The 23508-nt window shown below is 48.1% G+C and overlaps 1 protein-coding gene across 1 annotated transcript; it reads left to right on the plus strand.

Moving 5' to 3' along the window:
* Window positions 1-341: 341 nt before the first annotated feature.
* On the plus strand, window positions 342-21627 carry LOC135822741 (cullin-associated NEDD8-dissociated protein 1-like; the record flags this gene model as incomplete). The annotated part of the gene is given in 14 exon segments (XM_065335568.1): window positions 342-437; window positions 1554-1621; window positions 2144-2232; window positions 5236-5339; window positions 5696-5763; window positions 6366-6480; window positions 7199-7276; window positions 8519-8590; window positions 9493-9609; window positions 15634-15705; window positions 16720-16830; window positions 17297-17357; window positions 19099-19245; window positions 20637-21627. Coding segments are annotated over 14 exon segments (1371 nt in total), but the record flags the coding sequence as incomplete, so codon positions are not given.
* Window positions 21628-23508: the final 1881 nt, after the last annotated feature.

A 23508-nucleotide genomic window follows, 5' to 3' on the forward strand; every position in this document is an offset into this window, starting at 1 on the left:
TTGGTTTTAGTGTTGACATACATAGAAATATCTGTCTTGTATAGAAGCCCGTCTCATATAGAAGCCTGCAAAATTTCCCCCAAAAAGTCATATAAGCCGTGGCTTTTACACACGACTTAATAGACGCCTTCACGGTATGTACTCTTACCTTAGCTGTGCTGATACCCCTGAAAGTAGTTACTTTGATCTGCATGCCATCTTATTTGTGGTTTGGTTGTCGTCGTTGTTGTTGCTGGTGGTGGTGATGTTGGTGTTGCTATTGTGGTTACCACTGTCTTTGTTTTTGTCCTTGATGTCATCCTGCTGTGCATGGCTCGATGTCCTGTGTGTACCCGCTGTAGTGTTACGTCAGCTTTGCCTTCTGCAGCGCAGCGCTTGTATCGGGCGCAGGTTCATGCCCGGCCGAGGTAGCTCATTCTCTGCTCTCAATCATTCAGGTAACGCTGATGTTAATCTTGCCAGTGTCCAGTGTGCTGTTTGCTCATTGCAGGTTACTGTAATTTCACGAATTTTCGGTGTACTTTTATTTTCGGTACTTTCGGTGCGTCTGTTTCATACCTAAAATTTCAATACTTCGAACAAGCACTAACACGCATAATCCAATAGGGAACTGCTTCTCTGTACCGAAAATTTCTGTTCACCTAACCTAGCCTGTTGCCATCATACCGAAAATATTGAGCACTGAAAATTTCTGAAATTAGAGTACATGTGAGGACTGTATGTAACTGGTATGATAGACGAGGGTTTTTGCCCCCCCCCGGAAATTGTGGGTCAGTATTGTGTTGCCCGATGTCCCGCAAGCGTCCAGGTCTTACCGAAGAAGAGTGAAATATACTGGTTTGAAAATTGTTTATTAGGTTTCAAATACAGAAGAAATCACATGGAAACTAGTTATGAAGCAACAATCCACGACTGCGACAAGATAATAAGCAGTCAGAAAGTGCGATATCAGGGCTCAGTATCTGAGTTAAATTATTAGGTTCCCATCGAATATTACCAAAACGGACATTTCTTTCTAGCACCCCTTCAAGATACTCTGAGAACAGCACCGCGTTGCCTTTGTTCCACGCAAAGAGTTCCAGCAACGTTCTGTAGGCTTTTCCTGTGAATACAATCATTGTGAGTGTAATCATCAAGAGCATGGTTACTGCGCTGAAAGCAAGAGTGCTATCCACATACCCACATCACCTAGCCTGACAACGGTACATGTTGCTTTCTCCACCCAGTATCTTGTGTAGACAACCAAAGCTTCTGAAACGACTGAAAATTGAAACACCTGAAGGAGGCATCTGTGTGATAACACACAGGTTTGTCTCTATGTAATAATAATAGAGTGATAACACACAGGTTTGTCTCTGTGTGTATCAGCAATATGTATCGGCAATTGTGTAACCTCTATATCACACACACTGCAGGGGCTAGACATATCTGCCTTGTGCCGGGAGATGTCTACCTGTCAGATCCAGGCTGGCGCTAATTCGTAAATTACTTCCTCTGTCAATCTCTCGTCTTTTTTTGCGTTGCTATTGTCTTTTGTTTGCGTTGCTGCTCAGAATGCCAAAGCTAGTAATTCGGCAAAGTTCTACGCACTGTTAACCCTTGGAGAAATTGGCAAGAACAGGTCAGTTGGCGTACATGCAGGCATGTGGTTATAGCCCACTGGATCACATCAGTCCAGTCTTGGATACTCTGCAGTCCTCTGTTTGTGCTTCCAGGCCATGCAGATATATTAGGTAGTCCTACTGGTTGAGATGATGATGTGATCCTGGAAATCCTCTGATGGGTGTATTTGTAAGAGCAGTCTCAGAAAACACCAATGTTTGTGTGCTTGTGTGTGTGTGTGTGTGTGTTTGTTTGTTTGTTTGTGTGTGTGTGTGTGTGTGTGTGTGTGTTTGTGTGTGTGTGTGTGTGTGTGTGTGTGTGTACATGTGTGTGTGTGTGTGTGTGTGTGTGTGTGCATGTGTGTGTGTGCGTGCGTGTGTGTGCGTGTGTGTGTGTGTATGTGTGTGCGTGTGTGTGTGTATGTGTGTGCGTGTGTGTGTGTGTGTGTGTGTGTGTATGTGCGTGTGTATGTGTATCAGTTTCAGTGACTGATCATTTCTTTGCCTGTTTCTCTCTGCTGCTCCCACGCCACCCACTGTAGATCGTTGGGTTTGGTCAATGAGGGGCCCATCTTGGACTGTTTCTCGGACGCCTCGGAGGATGTGAAGACTGCGGCGTCTGTGTGTTTGGGTGAGTAACGCGAGCTGGAGATAAGAGGATATGCAATACACGTCATATAGTACCTTTGCCACCCAAAGTTCTATATTTGAGGTTTCTGTACGCACTTAAAGGGGAAGTCCGGTGAAAAATTTAAATTTCAGCGTCGGTAGAGTTTCGGGCGCTGAGTCGAATGGTGTTGGTCCCACGTGTCTCCGACAAAGCGTTCTCGAGATATTTCCGTTTGAAAAACTGAGTTTCGGGGGCTGCGCCATGACGTCATGCGGCCGCGCCACACCCTCTGCAACGTCATAGCGTGCAGCTAGGTCAAAAGGAGTGCGTGAAAGCAATAGTGTCAGTGCTATTTCAAATGATTTGGCGACTGATATTAGGTGGTGCAAGCGACCCCGAAGACCTGTAACTCCTTGTGAGAGTGAGGATGCAGCCATGGCTGACCTTCATGAGTTCGGTCTGGGGCTGAGAACCTCGGTGTTCAGCTGAAGAAATGGCCGCGCGGGCCGGTCAAGAGTGAGCGCTACTGAGTTTCCGACTGATGAAGAAGCAGCAGCTATTGCAGACGAGGCTGATGTAATTATCAGATCGCTGGAGAGCAGGGTCGCCAAAATGGAGAAGAGTGATGCGAGTGCTCTAAATGTTGTTCCATACCGATTAGATTCGCTTAGACTCCAGTAGCCTGCCACATGGTGATGTTTTGGTGCGAACTTGGAATATTTCGGACTACTCAATTGGAGAACAGTGCAGGCTCTTTGAACCACGGGCACGACTCTTCGCTCGCAACGCCATATGGAATCTGAAAGTTCTAGGTCCGGGAGCTGTTCGCTGTTTTGTCACTTGTCACGGTTGTGCACTCGTCGCTGTAGCATAAAATAATGAGGCGGGTGCGGAAAACTAAAATTTTCTTTCTCAAAGCACAACCACCGGCACCGGCAAGGAGAATCGCACGTTCTCTGACTACATGACTGTACAATACGACTGATACGAGTGTAGTACATGACAAGTCCGTGTGTTGACTAGTTTTCTGAGTCTTGTGTCAGTTGTGACATGAGTTTGTTGACTGCACTACAGCTAGATAACCATGGTCTACGCGCTCTGCGCTGCGTGCATGCAGTGTGTTATCATGGTAGACGGCTAAGACGGGCTGACGGAAAAGTCCAACTCGGAAACGGCTAAAATGTGGTATAACCTCCAGGTTTACCAAGCTGAAAATCACAGGTTACTTAGTGTTTGTAACACTGAATCGAATGGTCTTGGTCCGAAGAAGCTGCGACAAACAGTTCCCCAATCGAACGCGCTCCGAATATGGCCATTTTTGTACACAACTAGATGGTGTGGCTACCTGGCTGCACGCTGTGACGTCATCACCTGGATCTGGGTGATGCGCGCTAAAATTCGCACATGTTCGATTGGGCGTATCTGACGAACCATAAGCCGCAGCCTCCTCGGACAAAGACCATTCGACTCAGCGACCCGAACTCTACGGACTGTGAAATTTAAATTTTTCACCGGACTTCCCCTTTAAGGCTGTACTCACACTACTTGAAAGTTTGACGCGAATGTCGCGTTCAAAACTAGACAAAAGTACTTGAAAAAGCCTTTCCAAGCACACTGCACTCCAGTGACGACTTGAAACATTTTTGTCAGTAAATTACCATGGAGAAACAGTCATGATTGTCATGTGGTAGTTTTGCAAATCCCGAGGCTGCCTTCCTTCAATTTTTTTGCGCTCGATCAACTTATTTGAAATTTTCAGTTCATGAGAAAAATAGAAACAGTTATATCTTGCTTGGATCGTGGAGTTCATTCGCCATGCCTCGCGAAGAAGTAGCACATCGTCGACGTCGACGGATGAAGAGGTTTCTCTCCACAGCTCGATGAGCTTCTTCTCCAAGTCGTCAGAAAACACTACGCGAGGCATGATGTCGGTACAAAAGCAATGGTACAAAAGAAATGCGACAGAAACGGCAATCAAATTAACGGGAAGCTACTGGAAGAAAGAAGACGGAAAATACTCGGAAAAAACACCACAGAATTCAGAAATGACAGGCAAAAAAAGGAAACAAGTATATGTACAGGAGCAGTACGACCACGAGGAAACAAAGCATCAAACAATTTCTGGAGCCTTTCAACGTACAATAGTACTCCGGCCTCCTGACCTCACACAGCTTTCCAAACGGCTCGAAAGCAAAAAACCTCGTAGAAGAGGGTTCCGTTTCCGCTGAAACCTTTCAAGCGGCTTTCAAGGGCTTTTTTCATTTTCGCAACCGTCGCCGTGGCAACATTCACACGTAAGTCACTTGTATGCGGTTTTTCAAGTAGTGTGAGTACAGCCTAAGTGACTTTAACCCATAAATGGGCGTTTTGCCACTCAGCACGCTCCCATCTAAGGCGGATTTGATGTCATTGCGTATCCTCTTATGCTTTCAACCTTGCACCATCTTTGGCTCAGATTCACTGATTTTAATACCACATTGGATTTGAAGCCACCAGCTGTTGGAGAGTATTGCCAATGCCCGCATGCAGTCTTACTTATTGGAGGGGTTAAGCTGCACATTGTTTTGACGCAACGCGAAAGTTTCACTCACGTAAGTCACGTTATTTGGCTCGCGCATTGGAAATCAACGCGAGAGACCTGCATCTCACGTCGAAATTTGGCGTTTTACGACAATCGATGACCCATTTGACGTGAAATTGCGCGTCACGTCAAAGATAATGTGTAGCTTATTGTCTCTATTGGCAAAATAATGTTGATGTGTGGAGTTATACTCTTGGTATACGTTATGTAAACATGGATGTGGCTGGGGTTTCGGCCTTTGGCCTCTGGTTGGTGGATCTGATCTATCTTCCCCCACCGTTTAGGAGCCACATCTGACACCTGACCACGGGTGTGGTGGCGTCCCGTGGAGGCGGAAAGGTGGTTCTTGACCCGCGCTGTACGTGAATCCATACACTTTTTTTTACATTTTTTTAATAGACTGTGTTTATGTGGCTGTGTTTGATTGCTTACTGATGTGGTAGGTTTGATCAGTTCTGGCAATCCAACGCACTTTGTACCCATCATCCTATCTGAGATTGGCTCTAAGTCTCGGCACCAGTACTTGCTGCTTCACGCGTTACGCGAGGTGAGGAGTGGACATGTGTATGGATGTGTGTGTGTGGGGGGGGGGGGGGTGCGAGTGCGGGCGTGTGTGTGTGTGTGTGTGTGTGTGTGTGTGTGTGTGTGTGTGTGTGTGTGTGTGTGTGTGTGTGCATGTGTGTGCATATATGTATGCATATATGTGTAGGTGTGTATATTTGTGTTGGTGTGTGTATCTCACACATGATGTTCCATACCTGAGCATTCATATGGTCTTTGCTCTACGGCTGGCCTCTATATCGTTTGAGCATCATCTTTGCTCTTCTTCATGCACTCATGACCTTTCCCAACCTGGCTGATGACAACGTGAATAGCATGATTGATCTGTTGATATTGCTGCAGCTTATCACTACCTTGTCATCCGATGAAGCTGACATTCAGTTACTTCAACCTTGTTCCGATGCCATCTGGTATGTATACACCCAATTCGTCTCTCTCTCTCTCTCTCTCTCTCTCTCTCTCTCTCTCTCTCTCTTCTCTCTTCTCTCCTCTGTTCTAAGGCATAGCAGTTGGTTATGTTTGTCAATGACGTGCACATTCTTCTTGCATGAGTTGTGCCTCACTTCACAGCAAACTCAAACACATGGCAACAATGCCACTCTGACCAATATCACATACATACTTCAGGTGAACTATGACGTCTACGCAGAGGACCAGCCTATTGCAGTGTTTGAGGGGAAGTGTTCTTGACCCCAGTGCATTTCACACATACTGGTTCGAAAACTATTGTCGTCTTGCAGAGCAGGCTGTTGCTAAAATCAGGTGATCAAGTAAGCAGTTGTCAGCTCTATTCATGTATGTGTTTGTTCTCTAAGGCATCCTTACTCAAAATGTTCCAGTGTGTTGTCACCGATGTGTTATGGTGTACTGAAATTCACCCTGTGTGCGGGTGTACACGCATGTGTGTTTGTGTGTGTGTGTGTGTGTGTGTGTGTGTGTGTGTGTGTGTGTGTGTGTACGTGTGTGTGTGTATTTATCCGCTCTCCGATCTAACCCTGCTGCCATCCTGCAGGGAACTACTGTTCACGCACTGCGAGAGCATTGAAGAAGGCACGCGTAACATGGTGGCTGAGTGCCTGGGCAAGCTGACTCTGATCGACCCTTTTAAGCGGCTGCCTATTCTACAGGTACAGTACACACGAACACGTCTTTCTGAACCCAAGCACTGCTGTACTCGCTCTAGTGATGCACCTTTAATGCAAGGCCAATCACAGACAGGGCACTAAGAGAGGGCACTACTTTTTCTATGCTGATACATGTACATCACCCAGCATGAAAGAATGTGAAGAAGAGGTTGGTGCGACTTCGGCGATAACTGGGGAATTGTGTGTTGCTCCCTACGTGGGAGCTCGCGCTTTTCCTGCCGACTTGACTTGAATTCTCACTTATGAAAGAAGAAAGAAAAAAAGAAAAATGACCGGAATCTGGACTAGTGCTGTAGTACTCATTTGGATGAGGAATTGAAATGGTAATAGAATGTGTCCGTTTGTGAACACAATCTGGGCTACTGGTGACCTTTAGTATTTTTCTTTTCAACACTATCAACTAGTGAATGTTTGGTGCTACTGTAGTTCTGAAAATGGACTTCAGATTATGGATTGGTTTGGTTCATGTAAGCCGAATCGGCGGTCCACCACCTCGCGGTCAGCCCCGATGCCAGAGGAGTACCACTGTAGCGCCCAAAACTACAAAAAAAACTAGTGCAGCATTTGCCCAAATGTTGCGACAGGATAGCCAATTGGCGTGTGGATTCTATGTTTCTTCAGTAGTTCCTGTTACAGTACTCTGTGCAATGGCCACACTGCTTGCTCTGCTCACCCTGCTCCCACTGCTTGCTCTGCTCAGGCTGGTTTGTCAAGCCCATCAACAGCAGTGGCACGCGCAACTGTGATCTCTGCCGTTCGCTTCACGATATCCGACAAGGTCAGTGGCCTATTTGAAGAGGAGTTTGTTCTGGCCCTCGTATGGTGTGTGTATAATAATAATGATAATACCGTATTTCCACAAATAGTAGGCCGGTCTACTATTTTTTCAACCTCGTCCTAACCCGGCCTTATAATCGAGGACGGTCTTGTATTCGAGGACGGTCTTTTATTCTTTCAACCCAGTTTGACCCCGGTCTTCTATTTCTCGCCACACAGTTTTACCCCCGTTCTTCCATTTTCTTCTACACAGTTTGAGCACGGTCTTCTATTTTTTCCCACAGTTTGAGCACGGTCTTCTATTTTTAACACAAGAACAAAGACTCATTTAGTAGGCCCGGTCTTCTAATCGGAGACGGTCTTTTATTTTTTCAATCGCCCCCTGCCCCGGCCTTGTATACGAGGAAGGCGTTGTATACGAGGACGGCCTTTTATTTGCGGAAATACGGTAATAGAGAGGTTCCGGGGTACGATTTTCTGTGCCAAAATCCGTGTGGGCGCTACGGATTTTTTCCAGGCGTGCTCCATACGATTTTTCGGCACGGAGAATCCGTGTGGACTGGCTTTCACACGAACCATGTTTCGTATGGAGATTTTGCGTCATCGGGTGCAGAAAGATTTTTCGCGTACAAATTTGGTACGAGAAACATCGATTTTCCGCGGGAAGTTTTGATTTGGGTACAAATTTTCAAAATGCAAAGGCATAGCGCGGGAATGTGACGTGTTTGCGATCGTAACCTAGGCAATGACGGCAAACACATAAGTTCCGTACTCCGGAACATTTCACTGCTCGAAAACGACGTATAAAAAATCCGTAGCGCCTCTACGGATTTTGGCACGAAAAATCGTACTCCGGAACCTCCCTAATACACACAGCTCGCATCTTCCCTGAACCTGTTAGACAGGGGCAGAGTCGACGCATCTGTCAACAGTGTCAAGCCAAGTTAGTTTTTCTCCTGCAGCTTGGAGAGCGCTCTCCACGGAGCGCTTTCCAACATGTGTGTGTATGTATTTGCTGAAATGAACCTAACATGCACACACATGTGTGTGTGTGTGTGTGTGTGTGTGTGTGTGTGTGTGTGTGTGTGTGTGTGTGTGTGTGTGTGTGTGTGTGTGTGTGTGTGTGTGAGTGTGTGTGTGTGTATGTGATGTGTATATTGGTACAATATAGTTTCTACCATGTCGTGACTGCGACTGCCTGTAATGTAGAATGTGTATGCATGACTGTGTTGACTGCCTGCAGGTAAAGCGTGTGGATGAGCTGTTGAAGGACTCGATCCGTGACTTTCTCTCCATGCTAGAAGACCCTGATCTTGTAAGTTTGCTTAGTATGGAAACTCAACTACTTGTATCGTAGGTACTGCGCACTGGCGTATGTAAGCATCATTAGCGATATTCCAGATATTTTGCCCCAGCGCCATCGGACACGCTACAGTCACTATGGTATTGACCGTACCACTCGTTGTCCCGTGTACCCCGCGAATCAATCAAATGCACTGATCCGGGCTCTAAATTTCGGAACTTTTCAGCGGAGCCACCCTCTCCCGATAAGTAACTTGTACCCAGATGGCTGACCCTGAATCACCTTCCGACGCCCCTATGCCCGATCACGATTTGACCACCCTACTCCGACTGAGGAGAATATTTGCGTCCTGCGTATAGGGATGTGTTTGTGCAGCACGTAAGCATGGCAACGAGTGCATATCGTGCACGACACTACGCCAACGTATCATTAGCGACATTACAGATCTATCACCCGATCAAAATTTGTCGAACTCTTGCTCCAGCTTTGGAGGAGAAGCACGTGGAATGGGTTTGCTTGTGCAGCCTGTGAGCACGGCGACACAAGCACAGCATGCCTGTATCACTACGCACTACTTCCAAGTATGCACTATACACTACACACTACACACCTGCGCTAGGGCCTGTGTCGATGGAAAGAACCCACGTGACCAGTTTTGGCAGCTAGCAACAAGTACAAGTGTGTGTGTGTATGTGTGTGTGTGTGTGTGTGTGTGTGTGTGTGTGTGTGTGTGTGTGTGTGTGTGTGTGTGTGTGTGTGTGTGTGTGTGTGTGTGTGTGTGTGTGTGTGTGTGTGTGCCTGCATGTGTGTATGTATGTATGTGTTTGTGTGTCTATACGTCTGTACCTGTGTGTGTGTGTGCGTGTGTGTGTGTGTGTGCGCACATGTCTGCATGTATGATTGTGTTGTTTCAGAATGTACGGCGAGTTACGCTGTTACTGCTCAACTCGGTAGCACACAACAAGCCGTCACTGATCATTGACCGACTACCCACCATCCTGCCAGCACTCTACCAGGAAACGAACATCAGAGTAAGCCTGAGAACATTCTACACTATCATGTATGTGTGCATTGTACTATGTAGTGACTAGCGCGATGTATGGCTACCTGGCTGTATAGGCTGGTCATCTCACATCGGGGCCATGCTTCAGCGCAGTCCATAGTTCATACCGTACACAGTCCATGCCATGCACAGTCCATGCCATGCACAGTCCATGCCATGCACAGTCCATGCCGTGCACAGTTCATGCCGTGCACAGTTCATGCCGTGCACAGTTCATGCGGTGCACAGTTTGTGCCATGCATAGTCCATGCCGTATACAATCCCCATGCCGTACACAGTCCAGGGTGTGCGCAGTCCATACCGTACACAGTCCACGCCATACACAGTCCATGCTGTACACAGTCCACGCTGTACACAGTCCGCACCGCACACAGTCCATGCCGTACACAGTCCGCACCGCACACAGTCCACGCTGTACACAGTCCACGCTGTACACAGTCCGCACCGCACACAGTCCATGCCATTCAGTCCATGCTGACACTAAGCGTGTGAAGTCAGGGTCTGGATTTCACTCGTCAACACTGTACTTGTACAAGTACATTAGATTCTAGATCCATGTGCATGGACTGTATATTGCTTAAGCCCAGCTTCCTTTGTACCTGGGATTCTGGCAACACGTGGTTTCTATTCCTCCTCGGTCTGTACGCATGGTTACTGTACCAAACACAACTGGATGTGCTCTAACAAGAGATCCCCCCCCCCCGGGCTGATCCGCTCTAAACCGCTTCTCTAAGGTGTGTGTTGTCGTGGTGCAACATGGCTTCCAGCGACACGTGTGTTGTCGTGGTGCAACATGGCTTCCAGCCACACACGCAAAGCCCATGGTTATTGTGAGAATCATTGCTGGTGCTTGCAGAGACTTGCTCTGGCAGTTATGTTACAATGTGCGTTTGGCATCAGGAGGGGGAGGGGGGAGTGGACTGCCCAGACCTGTATTCTATGCAACCTTTAAAAAAGAGGTTATTGAATCTTTATGCGTACACACTGTACTGTACTGTATACACGCACGCGTGCGTGCGCGCACACACACACACACACACACACACACACACATACGTACCAGCTGCTTTGACCCTGTACCATCATTCAACTTGCTCAGTGACGTTAAAAAAACATTCACATGCCCAGACACAGCTACAGGCATACACACGCAGCCACTTTTGCCCAGCACTATTCTTGGACATGCTGGGTTTCTTCTACACACCAGCCCTTACACACACACAGGTACAGCGTACTAGTGCTGATTGCAGCCTAGTGCAGGCTAGTGCAGGCTGCCGCACCAGTCAGCTGTGTTATGACAGTTGAAATGAGAACAGTTTGACAGCAATCTGCTGGCCATCTGGTCATCTAAGCACCCAGGGCCATGCACCCTATACTGCACTGGGGAAAGCAGTTGCAGCTGCTGCTGCATGCACTATGACACTGCACACATGCACTAAGTACCTGCTTGGCCTGCTTGGGCCTAGCACCTGTGAAGAGCAACTTCTGCACTGTGTCAGTGTGTGTCAGTGTGTGGGGGGTGATTTGCTGGTGACTACTTTTGACTCTTTGGCAACAATTACATGATTGGAAAATGAATCTTCCTGCTTAGCATCAACAGTCCTTACTTGTTATGCTGTCAAGTCTTCTGACATTGGTCTGATATTTATATGGGGTATAGTATGTTAATTAACTAATTATTACTTGCAGTGCTGGATTTATGTGATAGTGGTAGTTCTGTAGTGTAGTGTCCAGGTTTCTAGTATTACAGTGTGGTATTTAGTTGTGTAGTGACTTATTTGTGTGTAGCTACAGTGTGTGTAGGTTACCAGCAGCAGCACCACCACCACCAGCAGCAGCAGCACACCATACTGCTGTGCAGTTACTGCCAGTGTGGTGTGTGCGTGTGTGGTGTGTGTGCTTCTGCTGATAGCATGATGAGATGCTCTCCAGCATGTAGCACTCTTGTCCACCACTGATTACTAGTAATCTCATACTGTATGTGTTGATGTATACCCCCCCCCCCCAATACACACAAAAGCACACTCACACACCTGCCCCATAAGAAGTGTGATAGGATTAAAGCTATGATTTCATGCACCCTCTCCCCTTACTCACTTGTGAGATCTGCATTCAACACTTGGCTATACATGTAAATATGGGCGTACATAGTGGTGGTGCAAGGATGGGAATCCCTTTGCCTGATGTGTTCCTCAACACTTCCACTGACGTGGCTGCGAATCCGGCTAACTTTACTGTTTTTCAGACAAGGACCTTCCTGCCAGGGATAGCTGCTTCATGTCAAGCCTGATTCTCTCTCTCTCTCTCTCTCTCTCTCTCTCTCTCTCTCTCTCTCTCTCTCTCTCTCTCTCTCTCTCTCTCTCTTCTTTCTTTCTCTCTCTCTCTCTCTATCTATCTATCTCTCTCTCTCTCTATCTCTCTCTTTCATTGTTCGCCTCGTCTTGCCAACTGAAACTGAACATGACATAATTTCCTGGGGTCAGATTTTGCCCACGTGGACCGATTTGTAAAGCTAGAATTGCCTTTGGGAGAAACTGGGTTGTTACATACCACTCTCCTAGAAGTTTATGATCTTCACTTAGGTTTCTGTAGACAGAAATCAGGTCACCAGAAAGATTCAAAGCAGTGCCTGTAGACAGTATTTGGGTCACGGAGAAGATCCAAAGCAGATGCTAGCATCGGAGTTCACCCTCTGTTAACTAGTGTCTTGCACTGATTGCAGCAGGTGCTTGCCTCATTATGTAGCTTCAATGTTGAGCCATGCTGGTGAGGGTATTGCTCCGTCAAGTAATGTTGATGTTAAGCTGTTACTGTGGAGGGGAGCGGCTCATTATGTAGCTTCAATGTTGAGCCATGCTGGTGAGGGTATTGCCTGATCAAGTAATGTTCTTCATGTTGAGCTGTAATTGTGGAGGGGAGCGGCTTGTTATGTAGTTATGTAGCGTCCATGATGAGGCGTTTTGATCTGTTTTCAAGAGGACATGGACCAGATGTGAGCTTCTTGTGCCTGGCCTTCTGATAACGAGCGTCTTGGAGTCTTGGATTGATGACCGCCTTGTACTTGTAGGCTCAAGTTTGAGTAGCTATGTGTAGTACTGGTGAGAGCGGAAAATAAGTAAGTGCCCCTCCCGGGAGCACTGGCCATCAAGGACACACGGAGGCATCAAGTGGCAGCATTCCGCTGAGTGGGATTTAGAGAATAATAGAGATGCTGTGCATGCACCATGTACCAGCATTGTCCCTCAAACAGCAGGTGGTAACGACTGATTGCAAAGAATGTGTGAGTAGTTCTCACTGCCCAGATCAATGACTACTTGGAAGTATGTGGGAGGTCCACTCTAACATGGCTAGTCTCACACACACAGGTATTTCTAAAGCAAGGAGTCCACAGGATGATGCCCAGCTCTGACCTTTTGTTTCTTCCTTATATCTCCGAGGCCAGGGCCGCCCGCACCCTGTGTCAACTGCAGTGGTTGTAGTGCTGTACATGTACGCCAGTGCCTGTGTGTGTGTGTGTGTGTGTGTGTGTGTGTTGTGCTGTACTCTAAGTTAATAGCCTTCCTTACTCCTCCTCTTGGCTACACATTTGTCCTGTTGTTCGCCTGGTGTACAGCTGCTCGGGTCAATCATGGCGTGTCTGGGGTGTTGGGAAGGTGAACATGGAATCCGAATAGGCACTCCTGGAATGCCAGACCAACTGATTGTCTTCTTCTTGTCAATTTGTACATGAAGAAGCAGCATGTTTCACGACTAGATTGTTGCCTCAATCATCCTTGTCTGTGACTGTTTGCCGGGGATGGCGGCTCTCTGATGAACTCCAAGTGACCAGATGGGCAACGTTACTTGCCAGTAAATCTGCACTACTGCTTTCCGTTGCTGGGGAGTGTACTAACGAAGGATGTCATGTCATGCAGGTGCATTTTACCCAGGCTTGATGATATCCTGCTGAGTTTCCAAGCCGCTTTCTTCTTTTTGAGTAAACTATATCCTTCGGCACCACTTTGTTCTGTTGTTATTTGGAAAGCAAGCAATCCTGAGCAATTCCGCTTTGTTTTCATGCTTTCGGCTAATTTGACTCGAAATGTCCTGTTGGATAAGGCCTTGCCCCAAGGGGATTTTTGCATCTTCCGCCACGCCACAGGCAAGGGTGATCCATGTCAAGCCTTTTGCACATGCATGGGTGCCAGTGACCAAGTGTTTTCCAAGATGTACCAGCAGGCATACGCACCGTGGTGAGTGTGCCAGTGTCGTGGGCCACTAGTATGTGGTGGTAATGGTTTGCTAGCATGGACCCTGACTTGTACCAGGTGCTAGCCTGGGGACTTCAGCTGACTGTCGTATGCCCTGTCGTGCCCCAAGCACATTCTGTGTTAGTGTTGGTGTTGTTGATCCATACACTCACACAAAGGCACCTGTGACAGAGGAAAGCTTGCTGGTGCCCTAGTGTGTGCTGGCCATCTTGCTACTGTAGTAAGTGCAGTGCAGTGCACCGGTCTCATGTTCTGCTGGAGAGCGTTGTGATCCTACCTGAGGTACAAGAGCAGCAGCAGTGTGCTGTGCCATCCACTCTGACAGGAGCATCCTAGGGGAGAGAGGATGGCAAGGGCACGTAATAGTACCCAAGTAGAAATCCCATGTGCTCTTAACTCGGGGGGGGGGGGGGAGCGTGCGCTTCCTCCTGCCAACTCTCGCCAACACCATCACCAGCATCACCACAACCACCACCACCACCAACACCACCACCACCACCACCACCACCATCGCCACAACAACAACGTGAGAATAAAGAATTCAAAACAACAACAGCAACAGCAACAACAACAGCAACACAATTTCTTTCCTGCGTTGTTTGCATTTAACAGAGTATTTACTTCAGTACTTTTTTGTCTTGAGGGTCGGAAAGCAGCAGTTGTCCTGTCCATGACAAACTACACCTTAGCATATCTGCTGGCTCATGGCCTACCCATCTCACTGCTCTCAGAATTATAATGCTACCTCCATGCCCTGAGTTGTGTGCTCCCTACATGTACTGTTTTAAGTAGTTTTTTTGCGGCTTTCAACAATTAGATACAGACCTACTGCGGTAGAACTCACTATGTCAGTATCACACCTTTACAATTGCACATGTATACCTTGTCATTATGTTTCGACTTTAACATGACTAGGCGACGAGGAGACACTAGGGAGGTTTAGTTCCCACGTAACGGAAACTCGTACGTGGGTGATCCACATAAAGTGGATGAAGGGCACCCACATTGCAATGTTGTGTTTAGTCACACGGAACAAACAAAAGCATGAAGCGAAAGGCCCAAACCTGGTCAAAGACGAAGCTACCCGGGCCTAAGAAGCTCATCCAATATTTTGATTTCGTGCTTCGGAAACTTCTTCAGCTGAGCACCCTCACAGCTCGTACAATGCGCTCCATTCTGATTTTCACCCACGTTTTGGCGGAACGTGGGTGAGCCTCCATACACGGTATGTCGTGAATCAGAAAACGCCTGTACGTGGGTCACTGAGTATCACGTGGTACACACACGTAAAGTACCCACGGATTACGTGGGACTAAACCTCCCTAATACCTTTAGTACAGCGATAAATAGTATCAGCGAAGCGGACATTACGCCAAGAACAAAGAGAATGTGTTGAAATTAAGGTTCCTAATCGATTTTCTTGAGATGACTGTTACACCACCTTATCCTTCGTCACATGAACAATGTATGTGTGTTGAGGCAGGGACTTGTTTACTGCTCTAACCGTATCCCGACTAACAGTCCTTTAATGTTGTTGTTGTGATGCTGCTGGGCAAAAGAAAAGACATAGCGGACAATGTGATAACCAGCTAGAGGGTTTTTTTATGCAACGATCACTGGCTTCTAGTTGGCTGTAAATGAAATCTGTGTTTTATTTTGTGTGTGTGTGTACGTGTGTGTGTGTGTGTGTGTGTGTGTGTGTGTGTGTGTGTGTGTGTCCCTGTCTATGTCGTCGTGTGCAGAAAGAGCTGATTCGTGAAGTAGAAATGGGTCCATTCAAGCACTCCGTCGATGATGGACTGGATATCAGAAAGGTAGGCTGTGGTCCTCTTGGTGTGTGTTGTGTGTGTGTGTGTGTGTGTGTGTGTGTGTGTGTGTGTGTGTGTGTGTGTGTGTGTGTGTGTGTGTGTGTGTGTGTGTGTGTGTGTGTGTGCATGCGTATGTGTGTGTGTGTGCGCGCGTGCGTGAGTGCGTGCATGCATGCGTGTGCGCGTGCATGCGTATGCGTTAAAACCAGCAACAGTAGCTAATGCCATGCTTGACACTGCATCCGTACTATTGATCTCCAGCTGTCTATCATCCAGTGCCTATACACACATGTTTACCTACACCTCTTCCCTCTCCTATATCTTATCTCTTCGCTACCTTGTTATTGGGAAGAAATTCCTGTTTGGATTTTTCCGAAATAAAGCAAATGTCATCATCAGTCATCAGGCAGGTGCATGGCAGGTGCCGTGACCTCCCCGTGGTGCGGTTCTTGGAACTGTCATCGTTAACAGTTAGCTGTGCAGTTGTGTGTTCAGCTGCACATCACATTGATCATCACCTGGTAGCGCGGCATGAGCAGCAATGCCTTGCGCCATTTGATGATTTGGAGTTGTGACAATATCGAGGCATAGGCATAGGCAGTCGGTGTATACTGCACTGCCATGTGTACTTGTGTTAAGTGAAACTGTCATGTGTACTGTTGCTTAACTCTCACTGCACCGCAAAGTTGATAGTATGGGTGCTGGGAATACTGCCAGAAACACCTGCGTCGAATGGAGGCAGTTACTCTGGGATTGGTCATGCATCAATCATAGTATGTTTGTCCAAGTCTTTGCCGCTCCAGTTCTATGCCAGTTTTCTCCTGGAATGTGATGAGCTAATCTGGTTTCAATTGTGGGTCATTTGATTGTGTGTGCATGTGTGTGTGTGCATGTGTGTGTGTGCGTGCGTGTGTGTGCGAGTGTGTGTGTGTGTGTGTGTGTGTGTGTGTGTGTGTGTGTGTGTGTGTGTGTGTGTGTGTGTGTGCGTGTGCGTGTGCCATGCGTACGTGTTGTTCTTAGGCTGCATTTGAATGCATGTACACGTTGCTGGAGTCCTGCCTGGAGAAACTAGATATATTTGAGTTCCTGAGCCATGTTGAAGGTGGTATGAAAGACCACTATGACATCAAAGTGAGTAACATGGACATCTTTGCAACTCGCAACAAGATCATGTCAGATGATCCGAGCTTGGTAGTTGCTCTACTAGTACTTATGTATATGGGTGGTGGTTGGGTGGTAGTTGAGTGGGGTGTGTGTGTGTGGGGGGGGGGGGGGTTGCCTGCGTGCGCATGTGGGTGTATCTGATCTGTCTGTCTGTCTGTCTGTCTGTCTGTCTGTCTGTCTGTCTACCCACGCGCGTGTGTGTATGTATGTGCATGTTTCCTCTTTGCTACATGGGGTATGTTGTGGATTGCGTAACAAGTCTAATGCATTGAGTGATTTTTTTGCTTGTGGCAATTGTGAGGCTACATTGCAACTTTACCATGCCTGTGATGTATTGTGTTCTGTGTTCTTGCTTGCTTGTGTGTGTGTGTGTGTGTGTGTGTGTGTGTGTGTGTGTGTGTGTGTGTGCGCGTGCGTGCGTGCGTGCGTGCAGATGTTAACGTATCTGATGATCATTCGCTTGGCTCTCATCGCACCATTGGCAGTATTTCAGCGTAAGTCTTATGCTACCTTTAATGCCCAATCTACAGTTGCCTCTCTGAGCATTCTCTGTGCGCTCTCTGTGTCGTCTCTGAGCGCTCTCTGAGCATTCTCTGAGCGTTCTCTGGGCTCTCTTTGAGCATTCTCTGGGCACTCTCTGAGCACTCTGAGCGTTCTCCGAGCCTTCTCGGAGCACTTTCTGAGCAATCTCTGAGCGTTCTCTGGGCACTCTCTGAGCACTCTGTGGACACTCTCTGAGGAATAACATTTGGTGTGAGTAAAAGAACAGTGTTAAAAGTGACCAATAGGCATGTGAGGGTGCTTTTTTCACCTGCCGACCAGCAACACGGCTGTGAGGTTCGAATCTTTAGCAGAAACGTATTAGTTCATGCTGCTTAGCACTGCTTAGCACTCTACGCAAAATTCAAACTCATCGGAACACTGAAACAAAGAATGAAGCAAGAGCCCTTATGTGTGGGAGAGAGTGTGCTTAACCTGCTGAATGTGATAGTCATCAGTGCACAAGGATTTGTGTGTACTTACTCTCTACAGAAACAACGACTTGGTGCCTTTTTTTTATTCAATTTCTACAATCCAATACACCACACCACCACATTGCGCTCTTGGCCGATCCAAACTCTGCACTCGCATCAGAGTGCGCTCACATCACTCTGATGTGAGTGCAGAGTTTGGATCGGCCAAGAGCGCAATATGGTGGTGTGGTGTATTGGATTCCATAATGGCCGGGTCGTCGCTACTTCTTCCCAATTTCTACAATATGAGGAGTTGCTGTGCTCTAGGAATTAGGTTCAGTGTAACAGCAGAGGGAAACATGGATGCAGTGAATGGGATTTTGGGTCTGATCTACTCACCTCCCACCGCTTTAGGAGCTGCTGCATCTGCGCCTTGATCCTAGAGGGTGGTGGCGTTCCTGCGGATGCGGAGAACTCGGCCGAGTCTCGCGCGACCTTGGATTTTTGTGCACCGTGTGCTGAGAGTGCTCTGTACCGCAGAGGCACAGGCAGAGGCTGAGCGCAAAGCACGGGCAGAGGCTGGGCGCAAAGCACGGGCAGAGGCTGAGCGCAAAGCACGGGCAGAGGCTGAGCGCAAAGCACGGGCAGAGGCTGAGCGCAAAGCACGGGCAGAGGCTGAGCGCAAAGCACGGGCAGAGGCTGAGCGCAAAGCACGGGCAGAGGCTGAGCGCAGAGCACGGGCAGAGGCTGAGCGCAAAGCACGGGCAGAGGCAGAGGCTGAGCGCAAAGCACGGGCAGAGGCTGAGCGCAAAGCACGGGCAGAGGCAGAGGCTGAGCGCAAAGCACGGGCAGAGGCTGAGCGCAAAGCACGGGCAGAGGCTGAGCGCAAAGCACGGGCAGAGGCTGAGCGCAAAGCACGGGCAGAGGCTGAGTGCAAAGCACGGGCAGAGGCTGAGCGCAAAGCACAGAACAACAAGGCACGGGACTAGTTTGTTGTTTGGTTTAAAACAGCAAATTCTTCCAAGTAGATATTCTGACTTGTCATGAATGAGTGGGTATACAGCTCTTTGGAGTACGCTCAGTACTATTGTACTAATACTAGTATGTGTGCACGTGTGTGCGTGTGTGTGTGTGTGTGTGTGTGTGTGTGTGTGCGTGCGTACGTGTGTGTGTGTGTGTGCGTGCGTACGTGTGTGTGTGTGTGTGTGCGTGCGTGTGTGTGTGTGTGTGTGTGTGCGTGTGTGTGTGTGTGCGTGCGTGTCCTTTGTGTGATCTCCTGCAGGCTTGGGCTCCTTGATGGCATCGCTGAAAACAATAATTGTTTCCAAGTCCAAGGCGAACGCAGTCAAGCAGGAGCTGGAGAAACAGGAGGAGCTTAAGCGTTCTGCCATGCGCTGTGCAGTCGAGCTGCTACAGCTACCTGAGTCTGGTGAGCGGTGCTGCTGGTTTGTAGTCAGCTGTTGTGTGTGCAGTGCGCAGTTTGTGTGTGCGTGTGTGGGTAAGTGGGTGGGTGTGGTGATGGGGAGGGGGGTTGGCATTGCTGAGTTTCACTTCTTTCTCCAGGACTTTATGTTGGTGTTGGTGGTAGTGGAGATAGGGGGATAGGGGGATAGGGGGAGGTATTACATTGAAAATTGAATTGTCAGGTGCTACTCACTGGGGAGATATTTCCTTGTAGTCTGCCTCTAGGTGCTGTTGGCCATTGCCGCACCTCTGTTTGATTTTGTGGATGAATTGTCACTTTTAGGGTGTACATGCACAAGTTTGTCTGCATGTGTATGTCTACATGTCACCACCTGGCTACACACTGTGTTGACAAGCCAGCAGTCTTGCATCACTGGATGATCTGCCAGGCATGTACACAGCTGACCAGAGAAATCCAACCTCATGAATAAAGTAGCGCCGTGTTCGAGTGCACAGACCAGTATTGTGTAGTGCTAGGGCTGCGTAGCGCCCGGCGACGCTATTTTATTCAAGAGGTTGGATTTCTTTGGCCAGTACAGTATCATTGGGGGCGGGGGCAGGCATGTGGTGCTAGCTGACTTAGGGCTGTGTTGACAAACACTGTATCTCGTATCTGTGTGGACTAGATCCAGACATACTTCAGTAGTCCTGTGTACACATACACAGAGTTGGGCAAATGATGATGATGATGTGCATTGGCAGTTCTCAACTTACGAGTTATGCCAAGAAGGCCAGGTTTGCTCAGGCTGTGTTTACATGAGAAATTTCGGCCCGGGTCGAGTTCAGCCCGGGTTGAAAGTCTGTACGATAGACAAAAGAGGTGAGCGTTTACATGAAGACAGTTGACCCGGGTCAAATACTGATATGCCGCCAAAAGTCCACTTCTACAGTCCTGTATGGTCACGTGAATCCGTTCGCGCAAAATTTGCATCTGCAGTGCCGTTCAAACCTGGCGCGAGATACGCACAGAAGTACGTTTGTACGATTTTCTTGACCCGGGTTGATTTCAACCCTCCCTTGGGGGGAGGGTTGAAATCAACCCGGGGCGAAATTTCAACCCGGGTCAAGCGCAATGCGTCATGTAAACGCGCCATTCATTTTGTGTACATGGCGGGTTGAAATCTGACCCGGGTTGAAACGCTTCATGTAAACACAGCCTCAGTGTCTGATGGCTGCGTTTCTAAACCAGCGCAGCTTGGAGCGCACCATTTCCAAGCCTTGCATTCTTGCCTGGTTGTGGGCCGTTCGCAACTTTGAAGTGCGCGGGTCTGCTGCTCCGAGTAACCTGGCATTGCATTCCCGCTCGCTCTCGTCACTATTTCATCTGGCTCTCCTCCCTTGGTGCTGTGTGTGCAGACAAAAACCCAACCGTTAGTGATTTCCTGTCCACGGTCAAGGCCAGCAATGACCTGTCGGAAATGCTGCGCTCGCTTCACAAGAAACCAGGCAATGGCTCTATGGCAACTGGTTCCGTTGCGGCCCCGACGGCGGCGCCTGGCTCACAACTGAGGCGAAGACTTGCTGCGTGAACATGCACTTCTGATTAGTTCTGGAAGGATGGATACTGCGGCCGCATGCACTTCTGATTAGCTCTGAGAGGCTGGATACTGCTATAATCCACGAGGTGCTCTATGGCATGTGATTGTAATGGAATAAGTCTATCATCCCCCTCCCCGCCCCTTCTCTCCACTCGCGTCCCTCTTTCTCCTTGCTAATCCTTCTTTATTCTCTCTACCCCCATTTTCCATAGCTCTGGCTGCTGCTGTTGCTGCTGCCTGTAGTTATGGTGGTATGTCCCTGGTTGTTACATTTTGCGCACACGCCCTGCTGGCTTCACGGTGTCCGTTTTCGTTATCCACTCGACCGTCAGGACGTTCCCTATTGCTTTCTATTCGCGCCCCCCCCCCCCCCCCCCCGCCTTTGTCTGTTGCCCGACTGCGTCGTGTGTTCACCTGCTCGTATCCACTAACTGCTGTACACTGCTTTGCTTTATTCGCATACCGAGGATCCAGTGCCCACACTGCTGCTCAGTGCCACTGCGGCTAGATCCAGCATGAAACCAAACATAGTGTTACGTTGCGTACTACTACTACTACTCGCACTCGCATTTAGCTCTCTCCTTTTTGAGTTCCCACTCATGCGCGAACGCGCGCTTTGGCTTGGCTTCCGTTTCTTCAGAAATTTTCTCCGGAGTCAGCTTCCAGTGCATTCCTTTTAGATCAGATTTTACACATAACATTTGCACTGTCTACTACATGTACACATGTAGTTTATAACTATGATGAGCTTATTATGAGCTTGTACGTTTGTCTCGGTCCTCGTGCCGTCAGAAATCTCATGTCCGTTATTCCTGTCTTTGCGTTGAATGTTGGTCTGCTCATACTGGATGTGTGTGTGTGTGTGTGTGTGTGTATGTGTGTGCGGGCGCCTGTGCGTTTGAGGGTTGGTGTGTGTGTGTGGGGGGGGGGGGGGGGGGGGCATGCGTGCATGAAGACTTTTGAAAGCTCTTCTGGTGGTACAGTGCACCCATTCTTCACTCAGATCCCCAATACCATTATTGATTGCAAGGGGAGTTTGAACATGTTGCCATCATGGTTTTAACGTGCGGTAGGCAGGCTGACTTAAGTTGTAGCTTTTGTCTTGTGACTTATTAGCCACCAGGAGCACAAACAGATGTACCACCACCACCACCATTCCGTGTGGGTGAGAACTGCCAGACTGTGAGTATGTACACTTCTGTGCGTATGCGTGCGCGTGCAAATACGTTCTAGTGTATGATACAGTATTGCTGTTTCTGCTACCTACATTGTATCTACTGGCCGAAACTGGCACACACGCGCCGACTATGAATAGCTTACTGAGGTCTGTGTGTTGCCCTAGTGACAAGCTATCTCCTTGGTGACTATGTTTCTATATCTGACACACTGTCATGTACATGTGCTGTATTTTATAATGAGTGTTCTGTGCGAAGGTTGAGGCAACGAGAGGCATTCAACACCGTGCTGTGCTCTGCTGTACTGTGTTGTACCGGTGCACGTCACACAGTGATAGTGCTGAACATTCACATCAAGGTGTGCCGTGGAAAACTGGAAATACCAGCAGGAGAGGCATGCGCTGGCATCACAGGCACTGTGAACGCGAAGACGGCAACACGGCATGGACACAGAGTGAAGGTGAGAGAGAACCGATCATCTGATATTACAGTCAGCTGCTGACTACTACTTATAGTAGACACACTGTTGTTAATAATACAGTGGAACCTGTCTAAGACGATCGCTCATGAGACCTTCCAAGCGTGGTCTCTGTTACCAGGTGGTCTCCTTATCCAGGGTCATTCGACTGGAAATAGGATCCATTGGTCCTGGTTTCAGTGGTCTTCTAGGACAGGTGGTCGCCTGTTCCGAGTGGTCGCCTTGACAGGTTTAACTGTACTCATAACATTGCACAATTTAACATAATTCACACAATTACTCAATCTGCGAATAGAACTGTTTCGTCCTTTGTGGACTCATCAGCACAGCACAGAGGAATTCACACAATAATGTTGCCCATTCGAGAGGTTCTAGTACTCATAGTATCACACACCCACGACAGTACAGTGTGATGTTCTGCACTTGGTCTAGCTGTGTATTACTACAAGTACAGTATATACACAGAAGCCTTGCTTGGTAGTTTAACATGTTTTTCGATTTTGACGTTGTTGGGTTATGGTTGTAGTCAGGAGTACTACGCGTCCTCGCCTTGTAACGTACAAGTACAGTCTAGGTCAACTCACCCTCTGAACACACTTTCTCCTGTTCCAACTCACCCTCTCAAAACACTTTCTCCTGTTCGAATAGTCTGTTCACCTAACTTAGCTCCTTCTTGTTCATCTAGTATTCACAAAGACCAGGTGAGGTTGTACATGTAGTCCCCAAAACTGGCTCTCATGCTGGCTATGAGGCCATCGGTGTCAATTATGTACTGACTGAAGCTAAAATGTCTTCAAGTTCTGTCAGTGAATACGATGCTGTTCCAAATCCTGTGATTTTCTGCATGCAGGTTTGGCAGTGAGGCTTTTGATATAGACGTGCCCAGGGCTGCCTTGCCCTTAGTCATACTAGTACATTGGCCATGGACTATTGTATATACCATTTGCCTCTTTTGCAAGTTCCGCTACCAGCACATGTGCTTTACATCCGGTATTTCTGTGACTCATCGTTCTGCAGCTGCAGCTAATCTGATTCCG

This window comes from Sycon ciliatum, chromosome 8 (genome assembly GCF_964019385.1).
Source record: "Sycon ciliatum chromosome 8, ocSycCili1.1, whole genome shotgun sequence".
Lineage (NCBI taxonomy): Eukaryota > Metazoa > Porifera > Calcarea > Leucosolenida > Sycettidae > Sycon > Sycon ciliatum.